Source organism: Eleutherodactylus coqui, chromosome 7 (assembly GCF_035609145.1).
Source record: "Eleutherodactylus coqui strain aEleCoq1 chromosome 7, aEleCoq1.hap1, whole genome shotgun sequence".
NCBI lineage: Eukaryota > Metazoa > Chordata > Amphibia > Anura > Eleutherodactylidae > Eleutherodactylus > Eleutherodactylus coqui.
This window is the reverse complement of record NC_089843.1, coordinates 64,845,827-64,862,882: the sequence shown is the minus strand read 5'-3', so window position 1 is coordinate 64,862,882 and position 17,056 is coordinate 64,845,827. Positions and strand designations below refer to the sequence as shown.

The 17,056-nt window shown below is 43.0% G+C and overlaps 1 protein-coding gene across 7 annotated transcripts in view; it reads right to left on the bottom strand.

The window, feature by feature from the left end:
- Window positions 1-17,056, bottom strand: part of APBB2 (amyloid beta precursor protein binding family B member 2) — a 324,093-nt gene that overhangs the window by 64,345 nt on the left and 242,692 nt on the right. For 5 of the 7 annotated variants that reach the window (XM_066573153.1, XM_066573149.1, XM_066573155.1 and 2 more), the window contains one exon: window positions 7,541-7,591. The exons of the other annotated variants lie outside the window; for them this stretch is intronic. In XM_066573153.1, the coding sequence (XP_066429250.1) occupies window positions 7,541-7,591 (51 nt within the window). The remainder of the gene's footprint in view (window positions 1-7,540; window positions 7,592-17,056) is intronic. 7 annotated transcript variants of the gene reach the window in all.

Here is a 17,056-nt window from a genome sequence, read left to right as displayed (position 1 = left end):
CCAAAAATAAAACACTGTCTTACATTAATTTTTGCCTCAAAAGAGGCACAGTGTCTCATTTTCCGGGGGTGTCTTATAATACTCACCTAGCAGACAGCGTTCGGGTCTCTCGCGCTTGTCTCCGGCGCTGCTGCAGGCTTCTGTGTCCTCCTGCACGCCAATAAAGCAGGTATTCCTGGTAGGTCCAGCAAGCTAATGCTCTGATTGGTTAATTGATCGCCATGTCAGCCAATGAGAGCCGGCAGTTGATTAACCAATCACAGCCATTCATTGAATGACATCCCTGAATGGCTGTGATTGGTTAATCGAGTGCCGGCTTTCATTGGCTGATACGACACACGTTTAACCAATCAGAGCATTAGCTTGCTGGAGGTGGGGTATTCAAGCCCTGCTACCAGGAAGAACTGCTCGGCATGCAAGAGGACACGAAAGCCTGCAGCAGCGCTGTAGCCCAGTGCGAGGGATCCAAACGCCGGCTGCTAGGCGAGTATTGTTTTTTGTTTTTGTTTTTTTTCATGTAGCATAGCCGGGCTTATGTTTGGGGGAGGGTTTATATTTCAATCCCCCCCACCCCAAAAATCAGGGTAGGGCTTATTATCAAGGAAACAAGGTAAATACGCCCATGTGAAAAAGTGCTCTCTATTGTTTGAAGTGAATGGGCAAAAACTGGCATAAAGATGCCAAGGATGACTTGCCGGAGTTGAAAAGTCACTCTAAACTTCTAACATACTAGGAGTCTCTGTGTTCTTTGTAATTTGCTGTTTACTGCCTGTTTTTGACTGATGCCTGCTTCTAGTACCAGAGACACCGAGACGGATAACGGGAAGTGAAAAGGGGGTTGTCACATGTTGCCTGTAGAAGTCTATGGAGAGAAGAGGAGGAGGAGTAAGCTGTTGCAGGGGGAGAAAAATTCACACAGACATACTGCTACAGTTAACAGTAAGTGATTTACTGTCTCACAGCTACTGAAATCACATCTACACTGCTGCAGAGGGTTAGGGAGCAGAAGCTGCGGCTTCTCCATGTTCAGTGCATGGGAGACATCATTGCAGGTAGTCTACACCCAGCCGAACAATTAGAGATGGAGCACGCAGATGGCAAAACTGGTGATGAATACAGGATACAAGTCACATAACAGTCAGCAACTTATTCTGAAAAGTCATCTGAAAGTGCGAGTACTTGTTAACACTTACTGTATAACACTCAGATTTCAGGACCACATTGCAATCTGGAAAGTAAGTGATTAACACACTTCTCTGCTGCCAACAGACTAGGAAAATACTTGATGCCCACACATTACTATTTTAAGCAGAATGTGTGGTGTGAGATTCTACAACACTACAGGGGTTATTTACAGATCTCAGAAATATGCAATGCTGGCACACCGTGATCTCGCTTTTATATATATATATGTACAGTTAAAACGCATCTTAAAAGGGTTTTCCCACTATCTAGAATCGGTCCACAGCCACTCCGTCCTTCCTGGTTGCTGCTGACCAGGACATGTGACTGCTGCAGCCAATCTCGGCCTATAGAAGGTCACTGTGTGGCCTGTGATTGGCTACAGCAGTCACATGTCTTGGTCAAAAGTGACCAGGAAGGACAGAGTGGCTGTGGAGCAAGTTTTGGGTTGTGGGAAAACCCCTTTAATGTCCACAATAAGCCGTAAAATTCTTTAAGGTCTGCAATATGTGCAATTCCCCAATGAACAGTTATTAGCAAATCAGTACCTTATACGCTATTAAGAGAGTACCATATTTCCCTGAATATAAGACCTGGTCATATATGAATTTTTGCCCCAAAAGAGGTGCTAGGTCTTATTTTTGGGAGATGACTAATTATACTTGCCTAGCGGGCTCAGTCCAGGTCCATCCCGCTTCCCTCCGGAGCTCTGATATGCTTCTTGCAGTCCTCGGACGCCCACAGAAGATCACTTCCTGGTCATAAATCCCGCCTCCATGAAGCGATGGCTCTGAATGGTTCTCGAGCGCTGCTCAGCCAATCAGTGCAGCGCTTGATGAACCAATGCTATGGCTGCGATTGGTTCATCGAACTCTGTATTGATCGGCTTAGCAGCGGTCGAAGAACCAATCACAGCCATCGCATTGTGGAGGCGGGATTTATGAATTGGCTAAGCGGCAGCATTGATTGTCCAATTCAAAAATGCCACCTCCACAACGCGATAACTGTGATTGGTTCTTCGATCGCTGCTCAGCCAATCACAGCATCACATTGGTTGATCGAGCAGTGCATTGATTGGCTAAGCAGCGCTCGAGAACCAATCACAGCCATCACTTACTAGAGGCGCAATTTATGAATCCCATAACCAGAAAATGATCTTCTGTGGGTGGTCAAGGACTACAAGAAGCGCATTGGAGCTACAGAGAGCAGCGGTAGGGACCTGGACCGAGCCTGCTAGGTAACGTATCCTTTTTTTATGTAATGCAGCCAGGGCTTATTTTCCGTGTAGGGCTTATATTTTAAGCCTCCCCAAAAATTCAGAAAAATCCAAATTTGGGTTTTTCCTTTTTTTCATCCTCAACTCTTTCAAGAACCCTAACTTTATTATTCCATCAACATACGGTGCTGTGTAAAAGTTTTAGGCAGGTATGGAAAAAATGCTAGAATGCTTTCAAAAATAGACATGTTAATAGTTTTTGGTCTATTGACAAAATGCAAAATGAATAAACAAGAGAGAAATGTAAAATCGCATCAATATTTGGCGTGACCGACCTTTGCTCACAAAACAGCATCAGTTCTTCTAGCTACACTTGCACACAGTTTTTAAAGGAACTCGGCAGGGAGGTTGTTCCAGACATCTTGGAGAACTAAGCGCAGATCTTTGGATGTCGGCTTGTTCATATCCTTCTGTACACTGAAAATAGTTGCTAATGACATTGGCTGGATCGCTTTTACAATATATTTTTAATACCTCAGAATTGAAGTATACTGTATCTTTAACGTTAACATATTAAGCCCTACAATAGGCAGGGCTTAATATGGTTAAATACATGGCAGCATTGGGGGCTTTCAGAAGGCTCAGGGCTACCATGACAAACATTGGCAGTCTAGGATCGCATCACAAGGCAGCCATTTGTGAGTTGGAGGGGGACTCCTCTTCCTACTGACAGTTTCCACGTCATGGTCAAGAGTAACAATGCATGTAATCTATTAAACAGACACAATTGGAGCTAGCTCTGATCCCAGCTTTTTGGCATAAATAAACGACTGCCTGTTCACATAGGCCGATCACTGTGAATGCAGGTGGGCAGGCCGGAACGATCCCCGACTCGATTCACATCCATTCACTGAGCGATCACTACTCCTGTGTAAAAGCATAGGAGTGATAATTAGAGATGAGCGAGTATACTCGCTAAGGCACATTACTCGAGCGAGTAGTGCCTTAGCCGAGTATCTCCCCGCTCGTCTCTAAAGATTCGGGGGGCTGCGGGGGAGAGCGGGGAGGAACGGAGGGGAGATCTCTCTCTCCCTCTCTCCCCCCGGCTCCCCGCTGCAACTCACCTGTCACCCACGCCGGCCCCCGAATCTTTAGAGACGAGTGGGGAGATACTCGGCTAAGGTACTACTTGCTCGAGTAATGTGCCTTAGCGAGTATACTCGCTCATCTCTAGTGATAATCTCTGGTATGACTGTTGGGCGCTTAAGTACCCGACAATTGTTCCATCTAAAGGACCCTTAGTGGCATATAATCGGCCCCATAGACTTCTGCTGGACCTCTTTGGCATATTAGTGTGCCAGAGTGATCCCTGTAGAGAATCCTCTGGTACTTAGATGGACCAGTCCAACAATGACGGAGCCTGGATTTTTTATTTGCACCAGGCTGGCAGTCATAACATATTTGCACTTCCCCAATGTTGCTCTTCTCTATTAAACAATCCAATTTGTATCCTGGTTTTCCTAGGGGGCTTACGCTTTTTCTGCTGTTAAACAATGGCGCTATATGCTGGCTAAAGCCAGTACTGCATGAGGTGACACGTTGGAGAGGCTCCGACAGCAGGGAGGCTGGCAATAAACAGTAAGAGAACCCCGACGGACGTCTTCTAACATCAGAACTGTACAGCCTTAAATCATAATGTCTTCAGAGGTCAGACAGTGGATTGGAAAGGGTTAAGAAATAGAGATGAGCGAGCATACTCGCTGAGGGCAATTACTCGAGCGAGCATTGCCCTTAGCGAGTACCTGCCCGCTCGAGAGAAAAGGTTTGGCTGCCGGCGCGGGTGACAGGTGAGTTGCGGCAGCGAGCAGGGGGGAGCGGGGGGGGGGGAGTGAAAGGAAGAGAGAGATCTCCCCTCCGTTCCTCCCCGCTCTCACCCGCCACTCCCTGCCTGCCGCCGGCAGCCGAACCTTTTCTCTCGAGCGGGCAGATACACGCTAAGGGCAATGCTCGCTCGAGTAATTGCCCTTAGCGAGTATGCTCGCTAATCTCTATTAAGAAACATATAAAACCCATAAAGGAACATATAAAGCACTATATGTATGTAAAGGTCCACACAAATGCAGCTTCCCTTTAAATAATCCAGAGAAAATTATGAAAAATATGCTTTTAGTCCTTTTTGTCATTGTTTGCATTGTATTACTTTGTAGTTATGTAAATGCATTGCGCTCGTTCCATTAGTTACAGGAGCAACTAAGGTGCCGTATTACGTGCAAGAGGTGAAGTATGACTAATATATATTATAGACAAAAGTGTTTTTTCCTACTTTTTATGCCTTGGAATATTTCATTTTGCCGTCAGCAATGATATGTGACAAGAAGAGTTATTTTGATTACAAGGAGAATGTGCGCGGCGAGCGATTATGACTTCTACCTTCCCTAATCCTAAGTATATCGGTGTATTATCTAAACACTTATCTCCGATTCGTCTGTACAAAAATGCAAACAGCAAAGCTGTGAAACGAGTTGTGACCTTGGAATAGATTATTTACTCCTGCGACGTAAATGGCAAATGCTAATAAATCTATGCCATGCCTCGAAATGTAGTCAACACGGAAGCATGCGATTCTGGTTGGCATCAGCTGTGAGCCAACGTGCTCTGCTTGGTAATGCACAGCTGGTGTTATTTTTAAAGGCTCCGTTTTATTAGAAAATGAATGATTTTTTTTTTTTTTTTTTTGCAGAAAAAAATAATGACAGACGGCTCCTGCCTGCTCGGTCTCTGGAGCCGCGAAGAGTTATCATAAGGAACATTGTCGCTCTGATCTCGCCACAGAGCTGTGCATCTACTCCGAGTCGGAGATTGTCTGTCTGCTTTGACGTGAAGGAAGAGACACAAATGTGCGTTGGATGTATAGACGTATAATGTTGTCGGCGCTCATCTTCCATTAACAGTAACGAACGCAAAAGCCTAAATTTACGTGGAATGTCTTTGTACGACTAGTCAAACACTACCGTATGGAGCAGGTGGGACATTGATGGTTCTGGGGGTCAGCATCTAGTTCTGAACTCCTCTAATCTTACTGGAAATCTCCTGGGTTGGCCTGACCTCCTTCTTCCGATTCTGCATCAAGAGTTGGCGTCATCTGTCCTATTGTATCCACATTTTATATAACGATGACGCCACATGCACACGAGGCCGCGTTTATGTGGGTGAATGCAATATGAGCCTTCACATGCACATCGTACGGCATGCGAGGAATTAAAGGTCCCTTTGAAATCTATGGGCAATGAGTTCCGAAAACGCAAAAAGTCAGAGCATGCCACAATTGTTTCCTGCAGGGCATCGCTTGCGAATTTGAGTCCATTCAAAAGAATGGGGTTCATAGTCACAGGCTATTTTTGCGTCTCGCAATGCGCAAATCTGGCGTGATTTCCTCAGCCGTGTGAAAGCGGCTTTATGAACGTGCAATTTTTTTTATACAACTGTGATGCGTTTGGTGAGAAAAACGCATTGCGCGTTGTAATGCGGGTTTTTTTGTCTTGCATAGGAAATAATGGGCGATTCCAGAACAGAATCACTGAAAAACAGGACATACTGCGACTTTTCTATCTCAGACCATTCGTCCAAGAGAATAATCACTAATGTAGATAAAGACATTGAAGTGTATGCTATTTTCACATGCGAGTTCCATCCATATCGCAGTTAGACAGAACTTACTCGCATAACAGCCTGCATCGGTAAAAGGTTAGGAGAACCACTGAGATTTCCCCATTCCAATAGCCGATGTAAGTAAGGCCGCCTGCAGACGGCGTAAATTCCGTGGCGGGATTTCCAGCGGAATTTCCGCCCTTGGAAGCTGCTATAGGATTGCATTAACAAACGCAATCCTAGGCAGGCGGCCGCGATTTGGCCGAGCGAAATCTTGCGCGGCAAACAAATCGCGGCATGCCCTATTTCTGTGCGGGTCCCCGGCCACGGGCTCCGCTCTGCGCATGCGCAGGCGACCCAGCAGCCAGCACATGAAAGAGCCGAGGCCGCGGGAGCAGGTGAGTGACGAGAATTCTCGCAGCCGGATCCGACCCGGCCGTCTGCAGGCGGCCTTAAGGTGATTTTCCTGCGCGTTGTGAGATGCACAGAAACCGAAACCGGGCGTTATTTTTCTTGGATCAAAATTCTGAGATCCAAAAGTCGCAGAATGTCCTATTTTTGAGTGATTCTTGTTTAAGGATTGCCAGTTGTGTGATTTTTCTGTCTTTGTCATTAAAAAAACATACAAAGTGCAGCAATGCGTTTTTCTCACAAAATCATGGCAATCGCAGCAAAACCTGGAGGTTTAGGATGGGGGCAATTACTGGAATGCAAGAAGCTGGATGGTCACATCGACAAATTACCCACCACCTGGGCCGTTCTGATCAGACTGTTATGAGGTGTTGGGTTTAGTGGATGCCTGAGGGTCCCTTGACAGCAAATGTGGAGCGATATGCTGCAGGATACCATACAGAACCTCTATGCCTCCATGCCCGCCTGTATCACATCTTGCATCCAAGCTAGAGGCAGTACAACAGGGTACTAGAGCCTCCATGCCTGCCCATATCACATCTTGTATCCAAGCTAGAGGTGGTACAACAGGGTACTAGAGCCTCCATGCCTGCCCATATCACATCTTGTATCCAAGCTAGAGGCGTACAACAGGGTACTAAAGCCTCCATGCCTGCCCGTATCACATCTTGTATTCAAGCTAGATTTGGTACAACAGGGTATTAGAGCCTCCCTTGAAGGGGTCAGTTTTCAGCAATAAATTATCCTTTCACTTTGATACTGCCATCACTTACATTACAATCACACACATGAAGTTTCATTCCATTATGACAACTCCTTCTAGCTGAGAGATTTCTTTCACAACAAGTGTAAAACTTTCTACTTCCAGTTCCGTTCAATATCCAGTATGACTGTCATTATCATGCCGCCTCTTTTCTTCGCCCCCTATAACATACACTCGCTCTACTTTTGCCTGTCTTCAGAGTACAATACCCCGCTAGACGATTCATGGCATTTTTACAATAGTGTGTTTGTGTTTTTGTTGGAAAGATTACAAGAAAGAAAGGAGCAAGCAGCTTAAAAGGCGATCTAAAGGGTACACACCCGTCTTGTTCTTGGGAATCCCAGCCGTCGGAACTCAACTTTAGGTGCGTTCTATGGAAGAGCAAACGGCACAAAATGCAACTTGATTCTTTATCTTTAACTTACTTTGCTATACAATCTGTAATCACAAGTCTGTTGAAATACAAGAGCATATGGCCAGGATTCTCAATAAATAATTAACATAGCTATTCATTTCCAGCATTGGATTATTGGTAGGTGAAGCAGAATACACTTGTATCAAAGGTTCACAGCAGCCACTAGGGAAGACTGGAAAATACAGACCAGCAATCAAGGCAACCTGCTAACCTATTTTTCCTTGGATCCCACATTTCCAGCCGAGCCGAAGAACAATGAATATGATTTCGACAGCATTCCCTTCTATTACACTAATGTCTATATATTAGGTGTCAGTGAGAACCTCATCACAGATCTTACATTTGTGAACTCGTAATTTATGATATTACCATTTACTAAAGCATTACTGTTGTATATGGTTAGGACTATTTATACAGTATCCATCTCTCCCTCCTGTGCATTGGCTTAATATGCACAGCACTTAATACACAGCAGGTATATATGACAGGTTCCTTACTTATGGCTGTCAATTACAAACCATGTGCATAATATATAAGCTCTTACATCCCACCAGGTGACCTAATTTCTTTATTTGCATTTATAAGAACCGGCACATAAGATAATTGGGCAAAATGAAAAAAAAACCCGTCATCTATATACCCGAAACATATGCAAAAAGAATCACGGAGGAGGTCAGTGGAATACTGCTGCTTTATTGCAGTAATCCCAGATACATAAAGTGCCAGTTCATTGTGAAGTTTTGACAAGATTGTCTTTCTCAGATTGCGTTTCTCAATGCTTGAGAAAGTCAATCTCTCCGAAGCGTCGCACTGTACTCGCACTTTATGTATCTGGAATTACTTCGATAAAGCAGCAATATTCCTCTGGACCTCTTCCGTGATCTTTTTTTGCATATGTTTGAAGTTTGGGAGTTAGCGTCCCAGCCTGCCTAGTTGGAGTTTGTTCTTGTGCTGACCTTTACACATACCCTGTTTCCCTGAAAATAAGACATAGCATGATTTTCCAGAATTTTTGAGGATGCAAAATGATTTTTCAGGCTTTTTGAGGATGCTTGAAATATAAGCCCTACTCCAAAATTAAGCCCTGCTAACAGTTAATTTAAAAAGTCAATTTAAATAGTGTCCAGGCAGCTATACATGTAAAAAAGTTAAACCTTTTTGAACAAAAATTAATATAAGACACTGTCTTATTTTCGGGGAAACATGGTAATATATTGATATAGCCCAGTTAAGCAGTTCTAGACTGGGCAACATACACAAGATGACATGTTCCAGCTCTTGTGACATGGACATGGCCAATACGTATGCACTTAACATTGGCTTAGGAATTACTGGAATATATATTATTTTTTTTTTTTCGGAAGAGCAAGATGTTTTAAAGAGGTACTTCCACCATCTACTGTTTACCTCAATTACAAGGAAAAAAAAATAAGTGTCTCCACTATTTCATCTGAGGATTCTATTTTTTTTTAGGAGTAAGCCCTCACCCCTGGTTTAGTGGCATGTATATAAGAGAAGGTGAACGATTGAGAGACATAAAGGGTTAATCTAACTCCCTGTACTCAAAAACACTGTCTGACCTACTTTCCCGTTCTGAGCTAAAATCCCCCTGCATAGGCAGAGTCGAGACTCTCAGGAAAGTCAATTAAAAAATAAATAAGTCATACGGCTCAAACATATATTTTAAATATTCATTTGGTTAAAACATATTCCGTAGCTATGGGCATTTTATTGCATTACATTTACTTTTAAGGCATAATGTCAAGAGGAAATGTGTAAATTTATATGAGGAATTAGTCCATATGAGGACCTGACATCTATCACTGTATACAGCATCCAGTCCGGCGGAGAGGTCTGAGAGAAGACGCCTCTGATTAAATAATACTTCATTATTGATGGGCTCTAGAGGTTTATGGGACAACTAGGCTCAACTTATCAAACCCCACATCACTTTCACAGAGCAATGTATCTTGAAAGCTTCTTGAAGAGTCTTTCAATCAATAGCCTTCATGAAATGATTGGGTCCAATGTCAAGGGTTTCTTCTGCTCTTCAAGTGAATATCCCAATTTATTTTGACCTCTTCGAGTGTGAGAGTCACATCTGCTATACTGCAGTCAATTATGTGCTTAGACCAAGCGTCTTCAAAAATATGGAGTGTTGGCAAGACGAACTAGCTCTGGAAACACCAAATATATCTTAGAATTTCTAGGTGCTACCAATGTGTTTATGTAGAAATGTGAGGCATCAAAAGTGATTGTGAAAAGGCCGTTATACATTACAAAATACCCTTGTCTACAATAGCATCTGTTACGATCGTGTGGGCAAACTAAGCACGGGGCCCACACGATCGCGGCCAAAGGGAGGACTGGGTATGCACACAGGTTGCACACGGTATTCACACAGGTTTCAAGCATCTGACCCTGTTCTACGGGTGGTTGACCTGGCCCTACCTAAGTGGGGACATTGCCCCAATAAGAGCAGCCCAGCGGTCTTCGGATCTGGGCCCTACTGATCCTAGGAGCCATGCACCAGAACAGGACGCATTCGCATGCCACATGACAGGGACTGAACAACAAGACACACAGAGCCAGAATACACAGCATACAGCAGCCACAATGCAACCAGTAGTAACAGATAGGAAGCTGAATATAAATACCAGGTATTAGTTGACATTTTGTACAAAACATGAAAGCTAGCGGGCCACTTCACGGCTCCTGGCTATACTGCTAGTCCCTACACTAACCAGGAGTCCAGCAGCACCAGACACAGTTCACACAGCAAGCTGCAACAGGACAGGACACAGATCACAGGTCACACAGCAAGCTGACACAAAACTGACAGAATATAAACGAACAAACGGACATGAATCACAAGGCACAGATCACACAGCAAGCTGCAACAGAAAAAAGAACAGGTAACAGGACACATGTCACAGATACATCCAAACAGTACAAGACCGGCTTCAGACTGACCAGGAGCTTGGTTTATATGAGAGCACAGACCCAGGGGATTGGCTAGCAGGAAGTACCACACCCAGCCAGCTCAATCAATTAACCCTGTGAGGGCTGTGCTGCTAGGAAGCTTAGAACTACAGATCCCAGCAGCACACGTAACAGCATCATTGACCTTTTAGAAAACATTTTGGAAGACAATAGTGCCCTACTAAGAAAGAAGCACCTGAACTGTGAATATAAAAATACCACAATTTCTCTACTTGAGGCTTCCTTTTAAATTGAGTGTTTTAGGAACAGAATATCTGTTTATAGATAATGCCCTTATATCCATGGACAGGTACACACAATATATATAGAATAATAATCCTTACAGTTGTAATCAAAGTTTTTCAACATCCATTGCAAATTAGCTTAAGGCCGAGTTCACATCTGCTCTGCAATCTCCATTCAGAGGCTCCGTGGCAGATCTGGCACAAAATACCAGAAAAAATAGCGCTGCATGCAGCACTTTTGCTTCCGGTACAAGGGTGAGTGAAAAATCGAATGCACACCATTATAGTCAATTTAGTCTGTTCGGCATTGTTTGGTTTCATCGTAAGACAGATCCGTTCGGCCAAGGGATTCCCCTTTCCTGTTCCCCGAACGGAGCAATAAAACGGAAACCCCAAAGCAGGCATGAAAGCAACCCTATTTGTCAAATTTACAAATTTTAATCTGTTTGCAAAAAAACAATTAGACAAGAACAATTTAAATGCTTCAGACACAACTAATATAACAAGTGAATTCTCCAAATTCAACACAAAATGCCACTTTTAATGACTGCTGCGGTCTCAGAATTATGGAAGCTCTTCATGACAAGTGTTTTTAGTACTAAGAGTTTCTTTTCCTGTTAACACCTGCAGCAAATGTGCTGCATAGCCATATAGCAGCTTCGAACAGCGTTCCTGAGGAATCATAGCCCCTTCCTCATGGGAAATGGCCTCCAATTCACTAATATTCTTTGGTTTGCGTGCTGCAACATCCCACCAAAAATTTTCTATGGGTTTTAAGTCAAGCGACTGTGACATCCACTCCAGAATCCTTCGGGACGTCTGAAACTAAGCCTCGGTGGACTTTGAGGTGTATTTGGGATCATTGTCCTGTTGGAAGGTCCAATGATGCCCAAGCTTTAGCGTCCTCCAAATGTTGCAGGCTTCCAATGTCGTGGGAAGCAGAGCAGCCCCAGAGCATGCTTCACCGTAGGTAGGCTGTTCTTTTTATTGTAGGATTCATTCTTCCTCCTTCAGATATACAGCTGATCTGTAGGCCCGAAAGTTCTAGTTTTGTTTTATGGCTCTGCAGAACAGAATCCCAGAACTTCTGCAGATTATTTATATGGTTTTGAACATACTGGAACTGACATTTCTTCTTTTAAGTCAATAGAGATATATGTCCTAGTTTAGGCATGAACACCTTCAGCATTTAGCATGCGTCCTACTGTGCCTTCTGCTATCAAATCTTATTGCAGGTCTTTTGCAATCACTTGAGAGTTTTTGACCACCTGCCTCCCCAGGAATCAGGTGGCAGCCGGTAATAGCTTCCTCTTTCCACCCCGTCCAGGCAGTACAGCTAATGTTCCTTTAACTTTGAACACTGCGAATTCTAGTATACCTCTGCAATCTTTTTGTATCATGTTCCTTATTCGTACAAGGCAAGGATCTCTTCTCTTAACTTTTTGGACCACTTCCTGAAGTTTGCCTTTTTTCTAACAATCAATCAATCAAACAAATGTCACAGTCAGCAAAGTCCTAGCCAGTCCAGGTATTTGATCTGTTTTATCTCAAGCACACCTGATGCAACTAATGAAGCCTATGAATAGTTTCGTCAGGTGTGCTTGAGACAATATTTGATTTATAAATGTGTGCTCTTATGAGGGATGCTGTTGGGTTGAATAATTCTGCAGTAGTCATGAAAAAAATCAGAATTTTGTGTTAAATTATTTGTGTTAAGCTACTTACATTGCTGTTTGGTTTTTTTTTTGCAAACGGATGAAAATTTATTAAATAAACCTAATTTGTAATGAGGGTTAAATGCAACTGTATATAGAGGTTTACAGACTTAGCACCTGTAAATATCCATCCAGATATTGATATAAGCACAGCAATTAGGGTAAATAATTATTAGCATTAGTGTTGGCGAAAATATAATTGTGGCCAAAGAATGAATAGTAGCTATTAGAGATGAGCGAGCATACTCGTTAAGGCGATTTACTCGAGAGAGCATCGCCTTTTTTAAGTACCTGCTAGCTCGTCCCTGAAGATTCAGGGGTGGGAGGGGGGGGGGGGGGCGCGGGGTGAGCGGGGGGTTGCGGAGGGGATCGGGAGGGAGAGAGAGATCTCTCTCACTCTCCACCCCACTCCCCTCCACCGCCCCGCACCGCCCCCCCGAATCTTCAGGGATGAGCCAGCAGGTACTCGAAAAAGGTGATGCTCTCGCGAGTAAATCGCCTAAACGAGTATGCTCGCTCATCTCTAGTAGCTATGTAAAAAAATAGATAGCAGATGGCTACCCGACACAGGCTGACACTCCCAAGTCAAACCAATACTAAATTTCTATGTTCTGCATTAGTTGTCAATTGGAGGGCATGTTGGGCACAAATGTCATTTGAAGGGCATCAAGTATGGTGAGCAATCTATGAATGTGCATGATACAAAAATACAGAGGGCAGAGAGATGTTCTTTTATGTTGTCTATACCAATAGCGGCCAAATTGTATACAGCAACCTAATCAAACTGTTCCAAAAGTAGATCAAATGGGATTTCCCACATCAAAATGGGTTGTGCTGATACATCTAAAATACTGCAAAATGAATCCTGAAATCACAGCAAGCGCTGAGCCAATAATACAATCCTATGGGTGGATTTACATATCACTTCACATATTGCTCCTTATTTTATATTTTCTTCTGAATGAACTGTGGAGGTCAGAAGAAGATCATCCAGTATCTAGTGAAATTATCTCCGACTTCCAAAAGATGGCTCATTTGTAGGTAAGCGAAGAGACACGTGACGAAATTAAACTTTCATCAGGAGCCCTCTGTGTGTCATCAATCTTTCATTACAGCATGACTTAGAAAATCATTTTATCTGATGTTGCTAAGGAAGCTTTTATCTTCTAAATCCTGACCAAATGCACAAAGAGACTTTTAACCACCCCGAAAGGGTTCAAGTTCACAACTGTTATCAGCAAAAATGTATTATTTCACCTGCAAATTACTTGGCCACAAAAGCCGAGATGCCTATCTGCGTCACTTAATTACAGATAACCAGCTAAGAGCGTCGTAGAGTCTCTGGATATTATATTTGTTTGCAGGGAGAATTATGGACTGCATTTGAATAATGGCACGGCCCATGAATGAGCAATTATACTACTGAGGATTGTTAGAATTATCTTCTCTGAATCCCTCTTTGCCCATTTCCAATCTTATATTCCCATTGGCTTATTTATTTAAAGAGTATCTAAGTTTTCAAAAAGTTTTCTGAAATACACAAGGTTTGCTACTGTTTGTGCTTTTCAATTCTTATTTTCAGGTGGTCTTCGCCATTATTCTGCTGTCATGCTGTTTATTCACTATCAGGGAGAGGGATTGTAGCAAGCCTAGGATTGTGTCAGTAGTTCACTGTTCTGCACTTCTTTTCCCTTACTTCCAATATTGCATTGCACTGCTTCTGGTCATATCACCAGGAAAGCAATATCTGAATGCACACCCTTCTGCTTTGCCCAGGATGTTTCAAGCATTCAAAGACATTCTCGCCAAATGGTTAGAAAGCCCACTATAATATGTGTGCACGCACAAACACACATGCTGTAACAGAGAGAGGCAGAGATTGTTATGTCAGCCTGTAGCCTAAGTACATGGGAGCCGCCTGTGAATATAGGTGTTCCCCCTGTTGCTTTGGAAACATCTATGTGTCCTTGTTACCACAGAAGCTCTGTACCTAACAACAGAGAGTGGATTGCAGAGAAGCTGGAAGGCAGACCCCTTGTGGTAGCCACTTCAAAAGTGATTTACAGTAGTAACAACATTTTTAATACATGCATATTATAGAAATAATGAGACTAATACAAGCTAGTAGATGAGCATAATTTATCTGAAAAGTTAGTGCCCCTTTAGCTTGACACAGAGGTGTAGCTTAAAGCTTCTGGGCTCCAATGTAAAATCTATAACAGCTTCCACCGACCATGTGGGATTTATGCTATTATACAATACTAGTGTCTTCTTATGTAATAGAGGGTCTTTTGGGTCTCATTGGGCACCAGGGCAACAGTGTGACTACTATCACTTCCTCTATCCTATTGTTAAACTCCTGACTATATATATATATATATATATATATATATATATATATATATATATATATTAAAGGGGTTGTCTGACTACCGGAAAAACCCTTTTCAATAGGAATCCCTGTATTAAAATAATAAACTGAAACATAATTAGCCCTTAGTGGGCACCAGCAGGATACAGAGCTTCATCCTGGTGTGGTCCTGGTGATTGCTGTCACAAATGTCACAGGAAATCAGGTGACCACTACAAGCAATAAGAGGCTAGCAGTGGTGCTACAGCCTCTTATTGGTTGTAATGATCACCTGATTTCACCTGGCATCGGCACTCACATCCTGAGTGCCATGATGCCAGGAGTTCAGGAATATGACGCTGCAGCCTCTCATTGACTGCAACAGACACCTTATTTCCTGTGACATCATATGTCACAACAATCACTGGGACCACAGCGAGCTGCAGCTCTGGATCACAGTGGCTGTAGGGGGTAAGTATATCACAGTTTAATATTTTAAGAATTTAAAAATTTTATTTGAGCCCCTAAAAACTCATGTAAGACCAGAATGTCTCATTTAAAATATTAAAGAAATATATGTATATTGAGCATCTGTATAACCTCAGCCACCACTTCAGCACCTCAATAAACATGACTACACTGGGCTGCACAACACTAGAAACGTGGCTAAGAACATGTTGTGTATTTATGTATGAGATGGTAAATCTGTGGTATTGTTATTGGAGGTACAATAATTGGACAGCGTAGACTATTATTTGGTTGCACAACGTACATACATTCCTCTGTAATATTTGGGTATGACCAATTATTTGGCTTCTAGCGAGATGATTTTCTTTTACGTATTTCCATACTTAGTAAAGTATATGGATTAAGTCATGTTTGGCTTAATTTATGCTATAATTACAACAACCCTCCAGATTTTGTCCTGGGACTGGAGGGGTGCGGGAGAAATATTACCTGGCACTCTTCATTTGTGCCATTGTACCACAGATCTGCTGGTTCGCTTAACCCCCCCTTTAATTTTCCAAGATGGCGGCCCTGCCGCCGTCACTACCTGGTGCCCACTGTGCATCGGTACTCTCAGTAACTTCATGCTGTTCTGACATGTGAGCAGTGCTCGCCCATCACATCAGTATATAGTGTCTACCAGTGCTCAATGTGCATCAGGTAGTCTAAGAAGTGTAATGCCCATCTTGGAAGATGGAAGATGGGCCACAAGAAGCAGCAGACCATGAAAGAAATGAAGAGTGCCACGTGATACATTTCTCCCGGGAATGCAGCATTGCTTTAAGTAGGGAGATGTTGTGTAGCTTTCTCTGTCATAGAAGGGATAGTTTGACATCTGTCTCTGAGTCTATAAGTTAATAATTAACTCACATAGTAGTTCATCTTTTAAGCCAGATAGCATGGAACATAACTGACAAGCATACAGACCAATTGACAGTCAGGGAAAAACACAATCTGACAGGTTCCACAGGCAGCGCAGGTTACAGTTTCCCTTTGGGTGGGCACTGTCATCACGTCTCCTTCCCAGACATTCCTGCATCATTCCCATTCTTCTCATTGCTCCGAACAAGGTCTCAGAGGCAGCACACTTATACATCATGTACTATGTGGCTCGAATGCTAGAGATGTGAAATCTACTGCATCTTCTGACAGCTTTCCTGCAAACATTCATCCGAGAGATAGCAGAAACTGGAGCTATTGTCATTCCCTGTCATACATCTTGGCAGACAAGAATCATTACATTCCTACCAATACACGTTGGCTGGAGATTTTCTTCTCACAAAGTATATATGCTGGGAAAGAAATCTATTATTTTACCTACCATCATACAAGAAAATACAACGTAGATTTATTATAATCGGGAATACCAGCCTGCACACAACAGCAGTGCTGGCTTTACCTGAGAAGGCGCCCTATGCAGAATTATTTTTGCTGTCCTCCCAGTCATAAGAAAAAAGTGATATACATTGTACTTATAGGCGGTCTGCCTATATTCTACCTGTGCAGGTACCCACACCAGAACAGCTGAGTGAATAAATACCTTACCAGAATCAACATAGCATAAATACAGCACCGGAACCAAGCTCATAACATAAATACAGCACCGGAACCAAGCTCTTAAC